Here is an 18483-nt window from a genome sequence, read left to right on the forward strand (position 1 = left end):
TTTCATAATTCGAGTTTTGTTTACTGAAGTGATGCACACGTGGACGGCTAATTGTATTAACATTCAGAGAATTATATCGAAATGAGCCAAAGTGCTCAGATAGAATGACATAAAAATATTATCAGTGTATCGTGATAATTATAAATTTAATTAAATTATATAACGCTGAATGTTTGAATCGATATCATTTCTGTCAAGTACAGTCACATTTTACTACAGAAATACAATCTAAAATACAATCAAAAGAACAGTGTTCTTGTCTACAAGTAATGTTCATTGACATAAGGGTTTTTTTGTGCAAGGTGCCACTGACTCGCGTACTAACCCATATGTATATCTGAAGACACCGAAGACTTCGTGCGTGTTCGCTTGGTTCATACAATATCCTCATGCAATAGTTGCGATCCGTTCATCACTTACATAATTAGGTTGCAACATGGTGTGCTACGTTGTGCTTGTAAAATGATGCGACGATATTTGAGTGAGACGTTCGATGTTTATACATACATACACACACACACACACACACACACACACACACACACACACACACACATACATACATACATACATTTTCATATTTCACTTTTAAACCATATAACCCGTAACATGTTGGAAATGTTAGACATGGGCAGATGGTTATGGTTATGTAAAATTATTATTATTAGTTTTAAAACTACATAAAGTATTTGTTGAACATTTTGTCACTCGACAGTACAGTTCATTTATCTTAAATACTATCGCGAACGTATGACGTTTTCTCTATACAATGTATCTGCCAGACATAATAACTGATGTAATGTTCTCCCGAAGTCGGTCTTTAAATATAACTTGATTTTTTTTTAAAATTTATACTTTCGGTATTATGTTGGGCGATTGTGCGATGTTCCATACTTCGATAGCTATGTAGTATAGCATGACATGGACTGTAATGGTCGTCAGTGATAGTCATCTTGTAAGTTGCAATCTGGTTGGTACCGTTTTCTTTACCTGTCATAACCATGTCTGCCATCCCCTGGTCTGTGTCTGTAGTGTAAGGCAGGTCTCCAATAGAGCTAAATGTATAGTGTCGCAAACATGAATGTCTCGAGTCGGGGATTATATATCTCATATTGGACTCACTAAACCAAATCTGTTCAGAATTGCAATGACAAGTCTACTTCACTTGTTTTTAACATGCTACCTTTATTTCATGAATGATTAACGGACAATAGAATTTACATTTAAGGGTATTTAGTGGTGTGAGAACAGGTTTACACATACATGTATTCCTTTTTCCTTTCTTAATAGGACGTAAAGTAAGCTGTATCACCTGATACCAGTCACCAAAATACATGTAGGTACATCTCTCCTTTACTAACAGACAAAATTTAAAGAGCAGCATTTTTTGGAAGATATAAAATCCACATCTTTGGTTTACTGCCAAATACATTTAAATTTAAAAAACATATTATTCAGTTGTAAGTTTATTTCATACTTGTAAAATATAATGAATACTTCAAAATATAAGTCTAATTACCAACCGACTGCTTAAGACGTGAAGCAAAATATTGTTGTAAACATAAGTGTTTACTGATAATAAAAGGTAGAACGTGCATGATATTTTACGATGATTTATTCCCAGATCAGTACAGTTCACCCGCTTTTAGTTCCATTTTGGTTAATTTCTATACCCTAAATTATTTAACTTATAAGGGGAAGTACAAATTCAAATGCATTTCATTTTTAGTTTAAACATATTTTAACATATTTAATTCAGCAATTGCAGACTTATGTGTACAGAATACATAAACCGAGTGTGAGAAACACAAACCCCACAAACAGTAAAGAATATCAGGATACTTTACAATCAGAGAAATCGTTTAGTTCTGGTTATCTGTATTTGCACACGTTTGAAAATATTCTGATTCTCACTGATGAAGAAACTTGCATTCATTGCCATGTAAACTAAGAGTTAGGTCTAACAGTACTCTGCTGTGTACAATGATCTTTAAAGCTGAACAAATTTAGCATCTCTCTGTCAATGTCGAATGGACGTTTTGAAAACAAGCGTGTACAGCATTTTCACGGATAGAACCACACTCAGAGGCTGGATCAGTTTTAATGTTTATTCTGTATAAGGCATGGTGTAGCGTGCTGGTCATTCATGTTAGTCTGGTAGATGGCCTTTCTTTTTCTAATATCGTACGCAAAGTAAACAACTCCACAGTTCCGGCGTTCAAATGGTATATTGTTCCACAATTTAATTGTTCAAGGAAACAAATGATTCGATGGAATGCCTCGATCGTTTTTACGTAAGATTTGCCTTTGGTCACATACCATAGCTTCGTTTCGGGCGTGACACCAATCTCTTTGTTTCTTGCATCCTTAACCCAGCACCACACGCAGGAACAGTATTTCCACAATTCAACCATATCAGGCAATAAACATGTCATCACCGGTCCACATGACCAACTTTTAGATTGTACATATCATTTGCTCTCCAAAAGTGCATTTAGTACCAATTTGCAAAAGTGTAAAAATTAGTAAAAGTTTTTGAAAGAAATGGTATTGGGGAGGGAGATTTAGTAAATGAAGCCATCTTTTTCATAGTAAAATAACTGAAATACAAGTACATTGTTTTCATTAATGATACATATATAAAGCCCGTCAGGTTTGGATTTAGTTCCATGTAAAAATAACGATTATTTATTTGAATATCTGTGGAATATCCACGGAAGGTATCGTGATACTGAAACAGCGTTTACTGAAAACCCGAAGGGAACTAGTTGTACATTGTGTGTATATGCCATGCATTTTAAGAACCCATACGCGAAAATAAAATTAATTTATTAATCAAATCATTAGAATGTCAGTATGACAAAGTGAATGTTTACTTACTAGATTTATATCAGTTATAATCACCCTTGTCAACGTGTCTGAACGCTAGATCTGTACTATGACTATCACATGTGTCATACTGCATTTCACGTAGTTACCATGAGTGCAGTGACAAATTGCACATGTTTGTGTTAATTCTTACTTTTGGGCCTGCTTTTACTTTCTACTGAAATGTAGATGCACACCACACTCGTTGTGTTTAGCACCCTCTTCCAAAACTCTCCTAATGACTGTCATCTTAACCAATTTGCAAGCTGTGTTATGATGCAAACCTTTCTCCAAAGACCTTTACATTACAAACTATACTTCATCACCGTATACATAGATATACCTGTACTACTCAAGGCTGCATTTGAATGCATGACATTTAGTTTAGCAGTCCAACAATTATCTACATTTCATAAATTCAAACACTGTTAGCAGCAGCAAATTATACACGTTGTCTGTCTAATGCTGATTTAATGTAAATGGCACATTTGGTAATTGCAGACGATTTGGGGAGACATTTGGCAGGGTACAATATGCAAGAAACAGACTAACACCTCATTCAATGAGCCATACTAATTGCATACCCCTCATAGCGGAGTATGTTGTCAGCTGGAACCACCTTCAGTGCATCCATGAGAAAATAGTCTAATAAGTAAAACTATATGCTTCAGACTGCGTATTGAGAAAGAACAAATATAATGGGCATAGATTATTCGAGTAAGCATAGGGTGGGCATATGTGAATTGACGATGGTCCTAATTAGGATATTGTTCCTGACGGGAATATGGTTACTCAATGATCTATTGAACCCACGCGTTTAGTCGTGTTGGAAACATAACAAAGTTGGTTCTCTCGATCGCCAACTTGTAACAATCAATAGCACCCCTCAAACACCCCTTCGTTACCCGCCTTGTTTCCCAAATGAGAGCATAATTTGCGATTCACAACTTAAAGTCGACTTCCTGAAGTAAGTCACATCTTAGGTACAATCTACCCGTTACTTCCCACGTAAACTTACCATCAGCGCTAGCTGTTGATGCCAATCGATATCAAGCATTGCGCTACATACCAGGCCATCCTTCCTTCCCTTCTGTGTGTGAGTATACTGACAAATTCTATATACAATCTTCACGCGCGTATTGGGATTGTAAGATTCTAACCAAGGACATTTGAATGTAGGCAGACAGTTTTAAATGGTTACATACACACATTTGTGAGACCTATGTCCATTTGTGTTTCAAGGGCCACTTCGATCCGCTTCTTGGAGTGTCGTGAAGTCCTTGGCTGCGAACATCGCCCTACGGGGGAACTTCCTCTCGGGCCGTCTAAGAAACTTTCAACGGACTATGGCGTCGAATATGAACGGCAATGCAGGAGGCGCGATATCGTCGAAAACAACAAATGGGAAAGGAGAAGATCCGGAATGGGATTTGACGGTAAGTTGTAACCGGTCACACCCGTTAACATAGTCACACACACCGAATCGGATTGTCAACGCAATATTTCATTTAACACATTTACCGATTAATTGTCTTTAAGAAAATTTACACACAAATAATTATCGTAATCGTTTCTGGTCTTGTAATCGAAACATATTCTTCTAAGGGTAGCTGAATTGAGTTTTATTGCCTGGCGTTGACAATAGAAATAGTCTTACGGCCTGACTTCATGGGAACGATGTAACTACGATTTATCAACGAAATTATGATTGTGTGTCAACGTAGACCGAAGGCGTTGAGTGTTTGTTCATATTATCAATCATCGATTCATCCTATGCATATAACTTACGTGCCGTTGTAGTACAGTTGCAGATTACGACGTAAAAATCATTCACTCAGTCATGCGAGGACCAGTCTGGACATTCTGTAGAACATTTTATTAGAACCTAATCAGCAAAACGAGTTACATCGGCCATAACAGATTTTACCGAAGGAGAGGTTTATGAGGGTATATGATTGCATTAATACATATTAGACTCAAAATAAATGAACACATTTCGCAATGTTAGTTCTCGCTACCTACAAGTGTTGTCATTTAAACTTCCCATAGCAACAGCAGTTGTTGTGACAACACCATTGATTTAAATGGAATGACTTATACTTGTGCAAGTATTATTGTGGGAACAAACTGACAATACTATGTACATATCAATGTAAACCACGTTCTTTGTCTGTGTGAAGGAGTCGGTTGTCCCATGTGTCTCAGTAACGGATTTTATGGCTGTATGATTCTACTTGGGAATTCATGTAATAAACACGCTACGTGACAACATTTAGCAATGCGATATTTACAAAATGCGAACTATGAAATACAAAGATCATTACTTCCCACTCTGTTGATCTGATTTGACCATGATTGTAGTGATGTATAGCGATTACCAATGATTTCACGTCACCCTGGACCCTATGATCCGAGTAACAGTGCCACCTAATTTCTTTATTGATGCAAGGGTGATCATGAAGGTCCATACAAAGTGCACACATGCTAAATAATTCTAATTATTGTCACATGGTTAATACTAACACGTTCCTTGTAGGATGATGTTGTGGAGCTCTGTTTGTTTGTTTGTGTGTGTGTGTGTGTGTGTGTGTGTGTGTGTGTGTGTGTGTGTGTGTGTGTGTGTGTGTTGTGATGCCTATTTTATTCTGTTATTCTACACATGCCCTCACAGCAACGTATGACTATGGCACTGGCTTTTCAGTAAGCGTTATCTTGCTGATATGGAGCGTGTATTGAACGCACGAGAAACTCTTGCCGTCTTCCTTAGGTGTTTGCGTTGGCAAACACGGATTTGTTTTACTTGTGAATCGACTCACAATTAATTATATGTGTACATTGGTCTGTCATTTAAACATCGCAGTGCGGATCAGCTCAGACACAGTGCGAGTCAACTTTGATCTGTATGCAGTAAGTTCTAGTCTCGTGCATCTTGGCATATTTGGTGCAATGTTTGGCATTTGACTCACTATACACAGGGAAGAAGTATAATATAAACCGTCCATGCAAAACAATACCCAGTCTGAACAGTTCTCGGTCCTAGATTCCTTTTGGTGTAAAGGGAAAATTATGTGAATTAATCACTGCGATTCGGTGACGACACCCGGTGTTTGCGACACGGGTGAGCATGTCCTGCCCTGTAGCACCTTCACAACATATCGGAATGACTTTCTATTCTGGTTACAAATATTTCATTATCGGGCAATATCGGCTTGACGCCGCACTCAGCAGTATTCCGTCTTTTTGACGGCTGCCAGTAAATAATGGACTCTAGACACGAGGACATACAATCAACAAAGTCACAGTGCCTGACCCTCACCTGGACGACTGTTACTACCACCACAGAACCGGTTGCTCGGGACCCGTATCCTCACCAGGATCGCATTTAGGCCAGATCCGAAATTTATGAATGTAATACAAGATATGCACTTGTCTTACGTTATATCTTCTACATTAAGTAACTTTCATTGACCATAGAATCGGAACTTCCATAAGAAAAGTAATAGGGGTATGATGCACACCAGAACAAAGATTTCTTATGTATTGTCGAAAACAACACGGACATCGGTGATGGTGTGTACATGGTGCTCAAATAGTAGACGTGGACTGTAAGCAATTTGAAAAATCAAGATTATAAGTATGGGTTATGTAGTTCATGGTTGATATATCTTGACGGACTGTTGAGTTTGTAGTGACGAAATTCAGGTCAGGCAATATTTCGATGAAACTAGCATTCGACATTCTGGTTCCAGTATGAAGATTACGCTGCTCACAATGTCCGAGATATGTTGGTTGTTGTTTAACACCATATTCACCAGTATTCAAGCTATATGACAGAGATATGTTGGTTGTTGTTTAACACCACATTCACCAGTATTCAAGCTATATGACAGAGATATGTTGGTTGTTGTTTAACACCACATTCACCAGTATTCAAGCTATATGACAGAGATATGTTGGTTGTTGTTTAACACCACATTCACCGGTATTCAAGCTATATGACAGAGATATGTTGGTTGTTGTTTAACACCACATTCACCAGTATTCAAGCTATATGACAGAGATATGTTGGTTGTTGTATAACACCACATTCACCAGTATTCAAGCTATATGACAGAGATATGTAATGAGCATAGAACAATAGTTAGGTGATTGTACGGCAGACTGATTTTCAATCTCCATGTCTCACGGGTATCGACCTGATGTTTTACTGCTTTGGAGACATCAATAATGTAAACATATATGGGTGTACTTGAAAACAAACTGAAGCATTAAGAACCCTTTTAATGATTTCAAGTGTAATGTACTATGCCAGTTTAAACATCTACAATAAATTTGTCAAATTTTGTATTGGAATGTTAACCATTCATATTTATTACTATTGCTATTACAACACTATCGCAACTTTAGATCGTCATTTGTGTATACCGTGTATATATGTAAGTTTCTCTTCCATCCCTGCGTGGTACTAAAATATTATTTTACAATTCTAATGACAAGTGCGCGTCAATAAACAACAAAATAGATTTTCATTCATTGTAATACTTACAATACTGGTAATGGATTGTTTCAGTTACCATAGTGACAGAGGCAGACTTATTTAAACTGGTCATTGCAAAGTTCTGAATGTAATAGTTGTATATAAAGTTAGTCACTTTGTGTTTAATTTAAAAATTATAAGGTGATCAATCAATCCCCTGTGTCTCATATGTGCAGAAACGATCCTTCTGGTAGCAAGAGCGTACGGAGCTGGATTCTGTAAGACTCACTTCTATGCAGTCTTGTAAAGTTGAAAGGAAACATGACGTAAATGAAGAATGTAGGTGATGCTGTTTAAATATTGCTTACTCTATTTATGTGTCTACCAGTCTACTTTGGAACCTTCAACATCGAAATGGTGAAACTTAGCTTAGATGCATCAGCATCCAAAAATGAAATAAGGATCTATTTCGGAAATAGTACTTTCCTTTTCAGATTGAGCACATAATTGTGACCATGACAACGAAGTACAGTCTATCATCACCGCTCCCATCATCTCCAAATATTCTACCGCAAGAAACCATGCTTCACTGTTCCCCAAATGAGAGATGCGTTTTAAAATAAATCCGGGAAAGAAATTCTGCAGATAATCACAGCTTCCCCATGCCAATTTCAGCTGAGATTTGACGTCATGAAATACACGCTTGTCTATCATCATCACCGTAATTACCGCTAACGCAGAAACGTGAAACCTCGAGACTTTGTTACGAACGCGTTACGGACAGTGACGACAGTTGATGGGCTTCAGTGCCGGCATTGGGATAATTTCTCCATCGTTATTGATTTCGTCCTGAAATCATTACTATCTCTCTGTCATTTTTATGTGCTGCTACCCTGCAATTTGCTGCCGTGGATGAAAAAATAAATCACGTGATGTCAGAGTAATGGATGACTCGGTGTCCGTCGGTCAACACCGTAACTTGGGGTAAGCTGCGACTGCAAGGGAAACAATATTCTCGCACATGATTAATTTTCTGACCGTAATAATGAAAGACTTGAAAGCATCACTTCGCCCGTGACATGTTTCGAGTCCTCAGAAATATCTTCTTCAATAGAGCCCTATCTCGCCAATAACAGGGATAATTTTATGTTTTTCTTTGATATCACTTATATTCGCAAGTACGAACGGTTCATGTATTTTGATGCCAATGACTTGCTTGTTTACTTAACCGACAGAGAGTACGTGCTTCGTTGGAAGTAATTAGACGTTCGCTTGGAACTTGGCATACGTTCTTAACTGTCTATTGTGGAAATACTGTCGACTTTTTTGTAATTACTTTAATAAACATAACATGTAAATCACTCCATATCTTTTTTCATGGAAAATATTCAATTTTTAACGTTGAATTGCTAAAGTACTCAAACATTGTTCCAGTGATCAAACCAAGAATTCTGACTTCCCCAGAATACAACTCTGTTGATCTATCGCTAGCCGTTGCCGCTATATTTGATAGCAAAACAAAACAAACAATATTTCACTTTCTGAACACGGAGTAATTTTAACTGCTTTTTAAGAATCATTATGGATATTTGTTGGCTGATAGAGTCGGTGTATGTCAGTGTTAATTTTCATAAGGAAGTACACAAGCACCGTGACCATTTTCTATACACGATCAATACTCGACTTCGACACACAAGCTAGTTATCCTTCTCTAAGGACAGCAAACATCAAAAGACATTTGGTTCCTAATATCTCAGACGTAATGCAATCGTATTTACATCATTTCCAATTGCCATAATGAAGAAATCTGTTTACCAGAATCTGTCTAAATACCTTTAAATTGCCTTATGTGTCGCGGCGTGTCTGTCAGTCGACACAAATAAGGCTATAACTGGTTTTAATATGGTTACGAAAACCCATTGCATGAAAGAAATCATTGAAGCTTCGGGTAATTGTATTGTTGGAGACGTAATTTACAGATTTACAGGAAATGCCTGTTTGATTGCCTGAAAACCAATTCTTTGAAATGATCGCAATCTGGTGCTTAGGAAAATGTGATATAAAACTTCTATTGGCGCCATGAGAAATATATAGAATGCCCGCGTCTTGAAAAGTCTCATTGTAACTTCCGTGCAATGTTTGAACATCTCAGTCTCTTCACATCGCAACACTCTGAGATTAAATCTGCTGTAGTCTACAACTTTCTATGAAATCACTGCTTCATAACATAATAACTGTTGGTATTAAAAGAAACCATTAAGCCATTTATACATACCACGATATACTTAAATATGGTTGATATGTATAAGGCCATGGTCGTCTTCATTGCGTTCGTTTTGTGTTGTTATGTTAATATGTTATCATGTCCTACCTTATACTGACTTTTCGCTTACGTATGTATTTTTAAATGTTACAGTCATCATTTATGGTATCATTTTCGTGAAAGAGTTTAAATATATACCACCAAGGCGGACTTGAAATGCCGTTGGTGATGATGTTTTATTCCTCCGTATCGTATGTGTTGGAACTGAAGCAGGACAAGCATCCCCCGTGTACAGCCCACGCTCTGTGAGTCGTCCAATAACAAGACATTTCTCCATCATATTACGTTAGTTCTATAATTTGTATCTGCTCTATATCCCATCTTAGTTTACAAAATCAAATCCAAACCGACCTACCTTGTATCAACACATAGAGTACATATCATATTTCGTTGTCGCCTTGGGGAAAGCACGGACGTGGCTGGTGTGTGATACAGCCATGGAACCTGCCTTACAGCCTCGTTCCTTCACGTTCCACACCAGGAACGTGGATGTAGTATGGAAGTCAGCACAACGTACGTAGACATTCCATACGGGCAACATAACAGTGTCTTGTTCACCCCGACACATTAATAAAAGTAATTAGCTTCTTTGTGGCATTCAAATATTCCACCGGATGTGTTTTTCAGGGAGGAATATAGACACATATAGAGTCAGGCAGTATCATGAACATACTAGACATATAGGGAACATTGGAAAAAGGGACAACATATTAAGGATGTCAACTTCTTCACGTTTTAGGTCTTTTCCTTGTCCCTTTGACGGGTGAATGAAGACGAGGATATTTTGTCTTATACTTGAATACCAACAATACAAACTTCCCCTCGAAGTTTCAAAACTTTAAGTGTACAATAATTTATATGTTGTACCCGTTCCGAACTGATTATAAACTCAATAGTATTTAAACGCATCTGCGTTAACAAAATATAACCGTTGAAACACAATACAAAACTAGTGTACACATCCTTCAATACATTGTGTATTCCAAATGTGCACACAGTTTGCTATTCGCTGCAATATTCATTTTTAGTCTACAGTGCCAAATGTTTACTTGTTTTAAGAATTGAGATGAATCGGCAAAGGATTCCATCCGCTGAAGATTCTGTCCGTATAAGATTCATTCCGTATAGGATTCCATCCATGTAAGATTCCATCCGTGTAAGCTGAAAGTTTAGACCTGACATATCTCGTCTAATTAAAACGGATGTACATTTCCTTGGCATCTGATCTCGGCCCGTGTAAATCTCAATCAATGATCTAATTGTTCGCTAATGATGCTTGTACACACACAATGATGACGTGTATTGGCGTCATCACTGCCACCATGGCGTCTTTTTGCCTGACACGGAGGTCATGCGCCAGTCTTGATGTCTAACTAGCCTAATCGGATTTGTAATTGTCGACCGGTCTTCGCACAAACCTTATAATTTGGCTTTTAATTGTATTCGATTGAATATCTTACTATCGACCTATCTAATGAATGAACTTTGTTCCCGTGTTCCCGAAAGCATCAATCGCCTTCATTAGGGGCCGAGAGGGGGTTATTTGGTATGACAACGGCTCACAACAAGGACCCGATTGAGGTACTGGACAGTAAACACTTTGATTGAAGTTATGAAGATCATGTAATCGACAGACTCTATTTGTGGTCTACCAAGGGAGATAATACGACAAGACAGGCTTAATCGGCATAATCAGCGTGCTGGCGTGTACACTTAGCTTGAGATAACTCTGAAATCTGAACGTTATTTTCCACACGTAACCTATATGGTGATTGGAGATGTAATTCTGACGACGGGTATTCATATTTCTAAGTATCAAATGTTCATATATACAACAAAGTTAACGAATACAAGTGCATTGCATGCTTGTTTAATTTCTTTATGGATATTACGTTGTACTGATATTAATAACTTAGTACTTAATGTTTTATGTGGAAGGGTATATTCACTGTCCAGTACGACTTGCCATAGTACTTGAACATGAATCCCTGATCCGCGTAGTCAGCTGGGATAACTTGTAACGATATATTGCCTTATATGGAAGTTGAACTTTTTAACTCCTGGCTGAGATGACTTTGATATTCATCCAAACCCTTCCATGGGTCTGTGTCAATACTGCAAAGCCACAACAACATCTTAGAAACGTCTTATTAACTCACAAGACCAACGACCCGCAAAAAGTTGTCAGCGGGCTAGCAGAGACTAGATTAATGGTCAGGAGGCCCTACTTTCTTTTTCCGCAAGTTCAACACAAGAAACTACTTTGGTGTGCTTGGCTGCGGCGCTCTGTCCAGATCGATGGTTTGCCTCTTGCCTTGGGCGGACCAGAACCAAGCGCCGGCGTATTTCTTTCACTTGAACGCTTGCTTCTTACAAGATTTTGCAAGGTCTTCAGCTGTAAAATTGAGCAAATGTTGGTTTTGAAAAATCAATACAGGACTAGCAGGAACTGCTGTGTCGTACGTTGGGACCAGAGTGCGAGAGATCAACTGTATGTTGGAGATGCTGTGTTCTGGAAAGTTTTTTTTTTGTTTTCAAATTGTTGCAATAATGTAACATTTGATATCTTACATTGCATCTTCATTTGGTATTCTAAAATGACTGTAATTATTAACTTGTAGTCTGGTGGTTTTATACCTTTTAATTGAATGTTTCAAAATGCGTTCAGGGTTGAAATTTGAAACTACTTCATCTTTAAATCCAACTGCGGTAGTATGAACATGGTTCTGATTATATTCTATTATGGAAAGCAACATATGGCACATAAGGACATAGACTAAGTGTATTACAGAATGTTAAACCACGCTTATTAGAACGGAGAGTTCAGATACGCCCTCTCCAAACTGAGTTACCCTATGAATAATTTGATATGGAAATGTTAAGAAAACCGAAATGTTTAAATTGAATTAATGAATGTTATTGTATTGATTCATATGGCGGGCGTATTATAGAAGGCATCTTATGAAAACAACTTTCCAAACATCATCTTGCATCGTTATTGATTGATGTAGAATATGATTCATGCACTGGGTAAATGCGCTTGTCCGACTGCAAGAAAGTCAAGTAAAGATAGATATTGATGCTCATTTCATTCATGACTTTGATGTCAGCTGCTGTCAGATCAGACTAGTCATTATTCAAACAGAAATCGACATTCATGTCGGAGAATATATATGAAACTACGCCGCGTCGTTGACGGAGATAACAGATATCCAATATACGTTTAACAAATCTATTCTTTGAAGTTAGTCATTTTCGTAATGATAGTCCCAGCGTCTGAAACGACACGCGACGCAAAGGTCACGGTGGATGTAGATTAACACTGCACCGCGGCAGCAAATCTCCCTGTTAGGATAGTATTGTAGTTGATTGCATATCGAGGTTTAAAGGTTTAAATGTATTACAATGTATTGCTGAAAGTCGACATATTCCAGTAGGACGTTGTATTTTCACTCTCCTAGCAGATACTATTTACGTGTTTTATCCACCTATACAGTTGAACAGATTCGGTGTTCAGTACAGTGACTAATATAAAATAAGTTGATTGAGTGGCTGTCAAAGACACATCAAATTTCACAAATCAGTTTTCAGAACATTCTTTAAGCCAAACGACGCCCTGGATATGTAATTTTTAGACCCATCGCTCATTATTTCGAAAATGACAAGCCTTCTTGACATATTTAAACAAATTGGCACTATTTGCAGTTTAGCTATGGGTAAGATCGATGTCACAGACGGGAGCCCAGATTTACGAGACACTAAGTTATTTAATTGTGCTAATGTAACTGTTTGAAGCATAGTGTTACACCGATTTCTTATGTTCATTCCCGTAAGAAAGTTAATATGTTTTACCTCTAAATCCGTTTGACATAAAAACCTGATCGAGCGTAAACTTTAGTTGTATGTATGTAAGTGTGTATCTTTAGATACCCTCAAACGCATCTATGCATGTGTGTCTATATGTTCGCAGAACACTGAGTGTCACCTTTGTCATAGTGGACGTGATGGAGTCTGTACTTAGTTTAGGACCAGACGATGTGGAGAGTATGTGTCACGTTGAGACATTTGCCTCGGCTTTATTAGCGAAGCCAACCGCACAGTTGATGTACTAGTCTAGTCCAACGCCCGACTTTAAAGGACTTACGATTTATGTTTTCTTAGCCATTAGACCTTAACTCCAAAGGCAGTGTAGAAGTACGATGATGTCTCATGTAACGCTAACCTGGACTTTTTATATCTTCTGCAGTTTCCTTCTACTTAGCTGTGATGGAATGCACAAAAATATTTCATTGTACCATTCTTGTACATGTAGGTAAATATATCGGTAAGTGTATTTGGATGTGCAGTTTATTGTTTTACAGGACATAAAGTTCTTGTTTTGCCAAGAGCAGATAATCTATTACACATTCGAGATGATTACGAGTCTCACAAAAACGATCCTCACTCGAATCGCGACAAAAACATCTGGTTTCTGGCTAGTTTTAAGTTACCAATGGATGTCGGTGGCTGTCATTGTTTTGTCACTAATTATACCCGTGACATATACATGGGCATATATTTGATAATATAGAACAGGTACATATACTTCACCAGATGTGTTTTGTTAAGCGGCAAATATATAACACAGTTCCGACTTAACAGTCAGTCAAACCGCTTTCAAGCTTCTCACGAGTTCTCGTGTGTATTGTAAAAGGAGTATATATTTGACTGTTGCAGAAACCTCTTCCCAAGTTACCTGTTCCTCCTCTGCAGTCCACTCTCGACAAATACCTTGGAGTGATGAAGCCTGTTCTTACCCCCATCCAATTTGCCAAAACTAAATACCTCGTGGATGATTTCCGAAAACCGGGAGGACAGGGTGAAATGCTTCAAGAGTGTCTCATACAAGCATATCACAACAAGGAAAACTGGGTATCTGTGTTATCAACATTCTCTTATCATCTGCTTATATGTTTGCATAAATGAAACCCTTACAACTCAGCTTTCCGTTTCGAACGGTTAATGACAACTGGAAGCAATCAGCGGTATGTTTAGAGTGGAAACTTGCCGTTATTAGATATCGTATTAGAAAAAAGAAAATGCTTGAATGATTTTAAAGATGAATTTCATGTTATCTTTTTCTGTGTATTATAAAATAATCTGAGAGAAACTGTTTTGACTTTTGTTGAGAAAATCTGATTTGTTTCTAGCGATAATCTTATGTTTCAATACAGTTAAAATCTTTTAATTCTATATGTAGCTATGACGTAGAAATGAACTCAGTCTGATACATGGATAAAACATGTACACGTTCTTTATGTATGTTATAATTCTGTTTTACCAATAGATATGCATGTAACATCAGTATATAACATGGAGGTTGTTTTAACAAACTGTACTCTACGTCCAGGCTTATGACTGGTGGCTTGATGATATGTACTTGAAGATACGTCTTGCCCTTCCTATTAACTCCAACCCAGGCATGGTGTTTCCCCGGAACAAGTTCCATAACCCAAGAGAACAGCTGAGGTGAGATACCTTGTCTCAGTGAGTTTCCGAGTCATTTACTCGAAAGTAGAAAATGCGTTGCCTGCTGGATGACAATGCTCAACCTCTTATGCAAATTTAAGGACGTTTGGCTCATCTGAAATTCGGATTTGTTTCCACGTGTTCAGAAAGAATCACTGCTGTGAGAAACTTGCATTTCAAAATTTGAATCGTGTCTTGTATTTCTACTACTCCAGCTGTATTATCCAGATGAAGACATCAGCTACACGCATGACATGGAGACTGTGTTTATGTTGACTGGTGATATCCATCACAATGCCTGTCCGACGAATGTGCACGTGTTCTTCGATGATGGGAATGTAAGATTTTGTATTTGACAGAAACCGTTTCATCTCTGTTTCCAGGTATGCATCGCGATTAATATGCGGAATTCTAGACTACAAAATAAAAGTTGATAGGTAAGAAACATATGCATGTTATATGTTGATATTGCTGGACTTTTCAAGCGAGAACTATTGTTCATGCCCGTTGTCTTTAAGCTGCTGCCTCTGTTTACATCTAGTCTCTTACACTGAAACAAGATTTGCTTGTGTGGAGTGCAGGGTAAAGACCAGGTTGTATATCAAGTGTGTGGGTGTAGGGTAGTATGTTTTGAGAATTGATTCCGTGTTTGGGAAGATCATAATTTTGTGCCACAAGTGCCATGATCATCAACAGAATTTCACTGTTTGTGGGTAGATAAATTGTGAACACATTCAGTCATATATGTTACCAAGTAAATGAATCTCTTTTATACTTATGATGGACTTCCTAGTAATGGAGCGCTTCTCCCTGTTGCCGTTCGCCACGTCTTATCCCTGTCGGTATCATCCGAGCCAAACATGTAGATAGATAGCCTGATTTATGATGTTAAATTTCTAGTGATCGAACGCTTTACACAGAAACCCCTCAATGAGAATTATTCCTTCAACTCTTGCCGTACGACAAAGATTCCCACGGTCAGTCCTGTCTCTGTAAAATGGCAAAAATACAACGCATACGTTTGTTGATGGGTGTAGATTAATTTAATAAATAACCCCGCTATCTCCGTCTATGAAGTGAGTTCATTTAATTAAAACAGATCGGAATCAGCGCTGAACATCTTGTCAAGATACTGACATCTGACCTTATGAAATAAAACACAGCGGCGCCTTTGATCTCCATATAATCATCATTAATTGGATTAAAGCCGTTTTCAATTAAATCAGGATTCTATGAAATATACATAAATCTCTAACAAGATGTTCCACCGTCTTATCGCTGTGGATAATGGCTCATTGCCGATTCAGTGGACTCTCATTTCCATAACTTGGCATGTGAAGTTAGTGGTCAGCACTGACCATGGTCATCACTGACGCCTTAGTCATCTCAACTACAATGTTCCCACCGAGGCCATCAGCACGACGTTGAGGTATTGACAAATAATAAATTCGTTTCCTTGTACTCCCGATCTCAAAGGCAATTTCTAAACACACCAAGACAATGTATTCCTCCATCGCTATTACATTGCTAGAACCCTTGCGTTCTAGAGCATTTATCAGACGAGGCAGATATTTCGGTAAATGTCTTAATTTCATGTAATCCAATTGAAAACAATCCAGTTCATATTACATATGCGAAAGTAATACACGAGCAGTAATGAAAATGGCATGTTTCATATAATCCATGCTAAAACGTAGCTATGTCTGTCAACACAGGACTGACATGGTATCGAGATCCATATTCGCGTAATGGATAGACTTTGTTTCTACATGGTGAAACAGGAACAGATTCCGAAAATAGCATTATTGCAGTCGCAAGACCGTTTTCCGCTTTCAGAATAAAGACAGCTTGAAATTAAAAGAAGACGAACACAAAGGTACAGACAGAAAGTCATATTAGATACACGAAGTATAACAGTAAAAGTAATTGTATGACTATGATTGTCCTTGGCTGAAAAAGTCACTGAACCACTTGAACTTAAGGTTCAAAAAGCAGTTTTAATACCATATCAAGTATATCACCATCCAGTATCGTTTTGTTGTTCTTGATATGACAAATCACGTATTCCTAACATATTACTCAACTTGTTTGTTACGTAAAATATGCTAGACAATCTTTGGCTAAATCCTCCAAGTGTACCACCAAATCGCTGTCTCAACGATCAACCAAAATCCTCAATACTATCAATGAATGACTCTCTGTATTCCCAAAACGTATTTGAAACAAGCTTAATTAATACCATGTGGATTCTCGATAGCTCAAATTATTTGCTTGAATTTAAAGTTATGTTCTGTCAAGACATACAACGTGTCACATCACAAACTCAACGAAAACTCCATTCCTTGATCGATAGGGTATTTACAAGTAAACGTGGTAAAGACATACAACGTGTCACATCACAAACTTAACGAAAACTCCATTCCTTGATCAATAGGGTATTTACAAGTAAACGTGGTAAAGACATACCTACATATCTATCTTCGGAGCTCCAAGACAATTTGTCAAACATGAAAGCAAAGTCACGTGAAGTTTATTGAGAAGACAATATGTGGAATGCTGGACATTTGTTTGTAAAAGTTTGAGGCAAAGCATTCGGCCAAGAAGTAGACGCTTATTTACATCGGCACCAATGGTGCTCCCACCCTCGTGGAATTGTTTCTTTATGCACATGAATCGGAATTTCTATTGGGGTTGGAACAATCGAAATGAGGTATTGACACCAAGAAGTTTAACTTAAGCTTCAGGTACATCGATGACCTAATGTCCTTCAATAGCCAATTCCCTTCCACTGATTTACTCACCTAAGCGTGAAAGTAAGGGGCGTAAAGAGACTGCCTCAACTGTTTCATATTTGAATGTTTGCATAAAACTTCATGGTGACAAAAGTCTCGGCAAAGCTGTATGACAAAAGTGATGATTTTAACTTTACAGTACTCAGTCCATCTTTTATGTCGACCAATGTTCCAACAGCTCCAGCCTTTGTTGCTTACGTTTCACAGCTATTACGGTACAGTCCAGCATGCTCTTTTTACCATGATTCCAACACTACTCTCGCTCAGACGTTGTTTTGTCAAGTTTACAACATTTATGGTCTGAGCAAAGCTTTACAAAGTTTCGAATTATTTCGGGTGAACAGTTCAATAACTTTTGCTTATGTCTATAACGGGTGCCACGGGTAGAGCAGGATATATACGCTCACTTTATCGGGAACTACTTGCATCATCACAATTGTATGTGATTCTTAAACACATACTCTGTTTACGTATCGCATAGTGACAGTCACTGAAGTTTCTGGTCCAGACCAGAT

General features: G+C 37.8%; 1 protein-coding gene across 1 annotated transcript in view; it reads left to right on the forward strand.

Moving 5' to 3' along the window:
- The window catches only part of LOC137284464 (vesicular acetylcholine transporter-like), a 92899-nt gene that overhangs the window by 57014 nt on the left and 17402 nt on the right, over positions 1-18483 (forward strand). Inside the window, exons 2-5 of the mRNA XM_067816278.1 lie at positions 4111-4304; positions 14385-14579; positions 15058-15176; positions 15560-15613. Of these exons, the coding sequence (XP_067672379.1) occupies positions 4215-4304; positions 14385-14579; positions 15058-15176; positions 15560-15613 (458 nt within the window). The 5' untranslated portion in view covers positions 4111-4214. The remainder of the gene's footprint in view (positions 1-4110; positions 4305-14384; positions 14580-15057; positions 15177-15559; positions 15614-18483) is intronic.

This window comes from Haliotis asinina, chromosome 5 (assembly GCF_037392515.1).
Source record: "Haliotis asinina isolate JCU_RB_2024 chromosome 5, JCU_Hal_asi_v2, whole genome shotgun sequence".
Classification (NCBI taxonomy): domain Eukaryota; kingdom Metazoa; phylum Mollusca; class Gastropoda; order Lepetellida; family Haliotidae; genus Haliotis; species Haliotis asinina.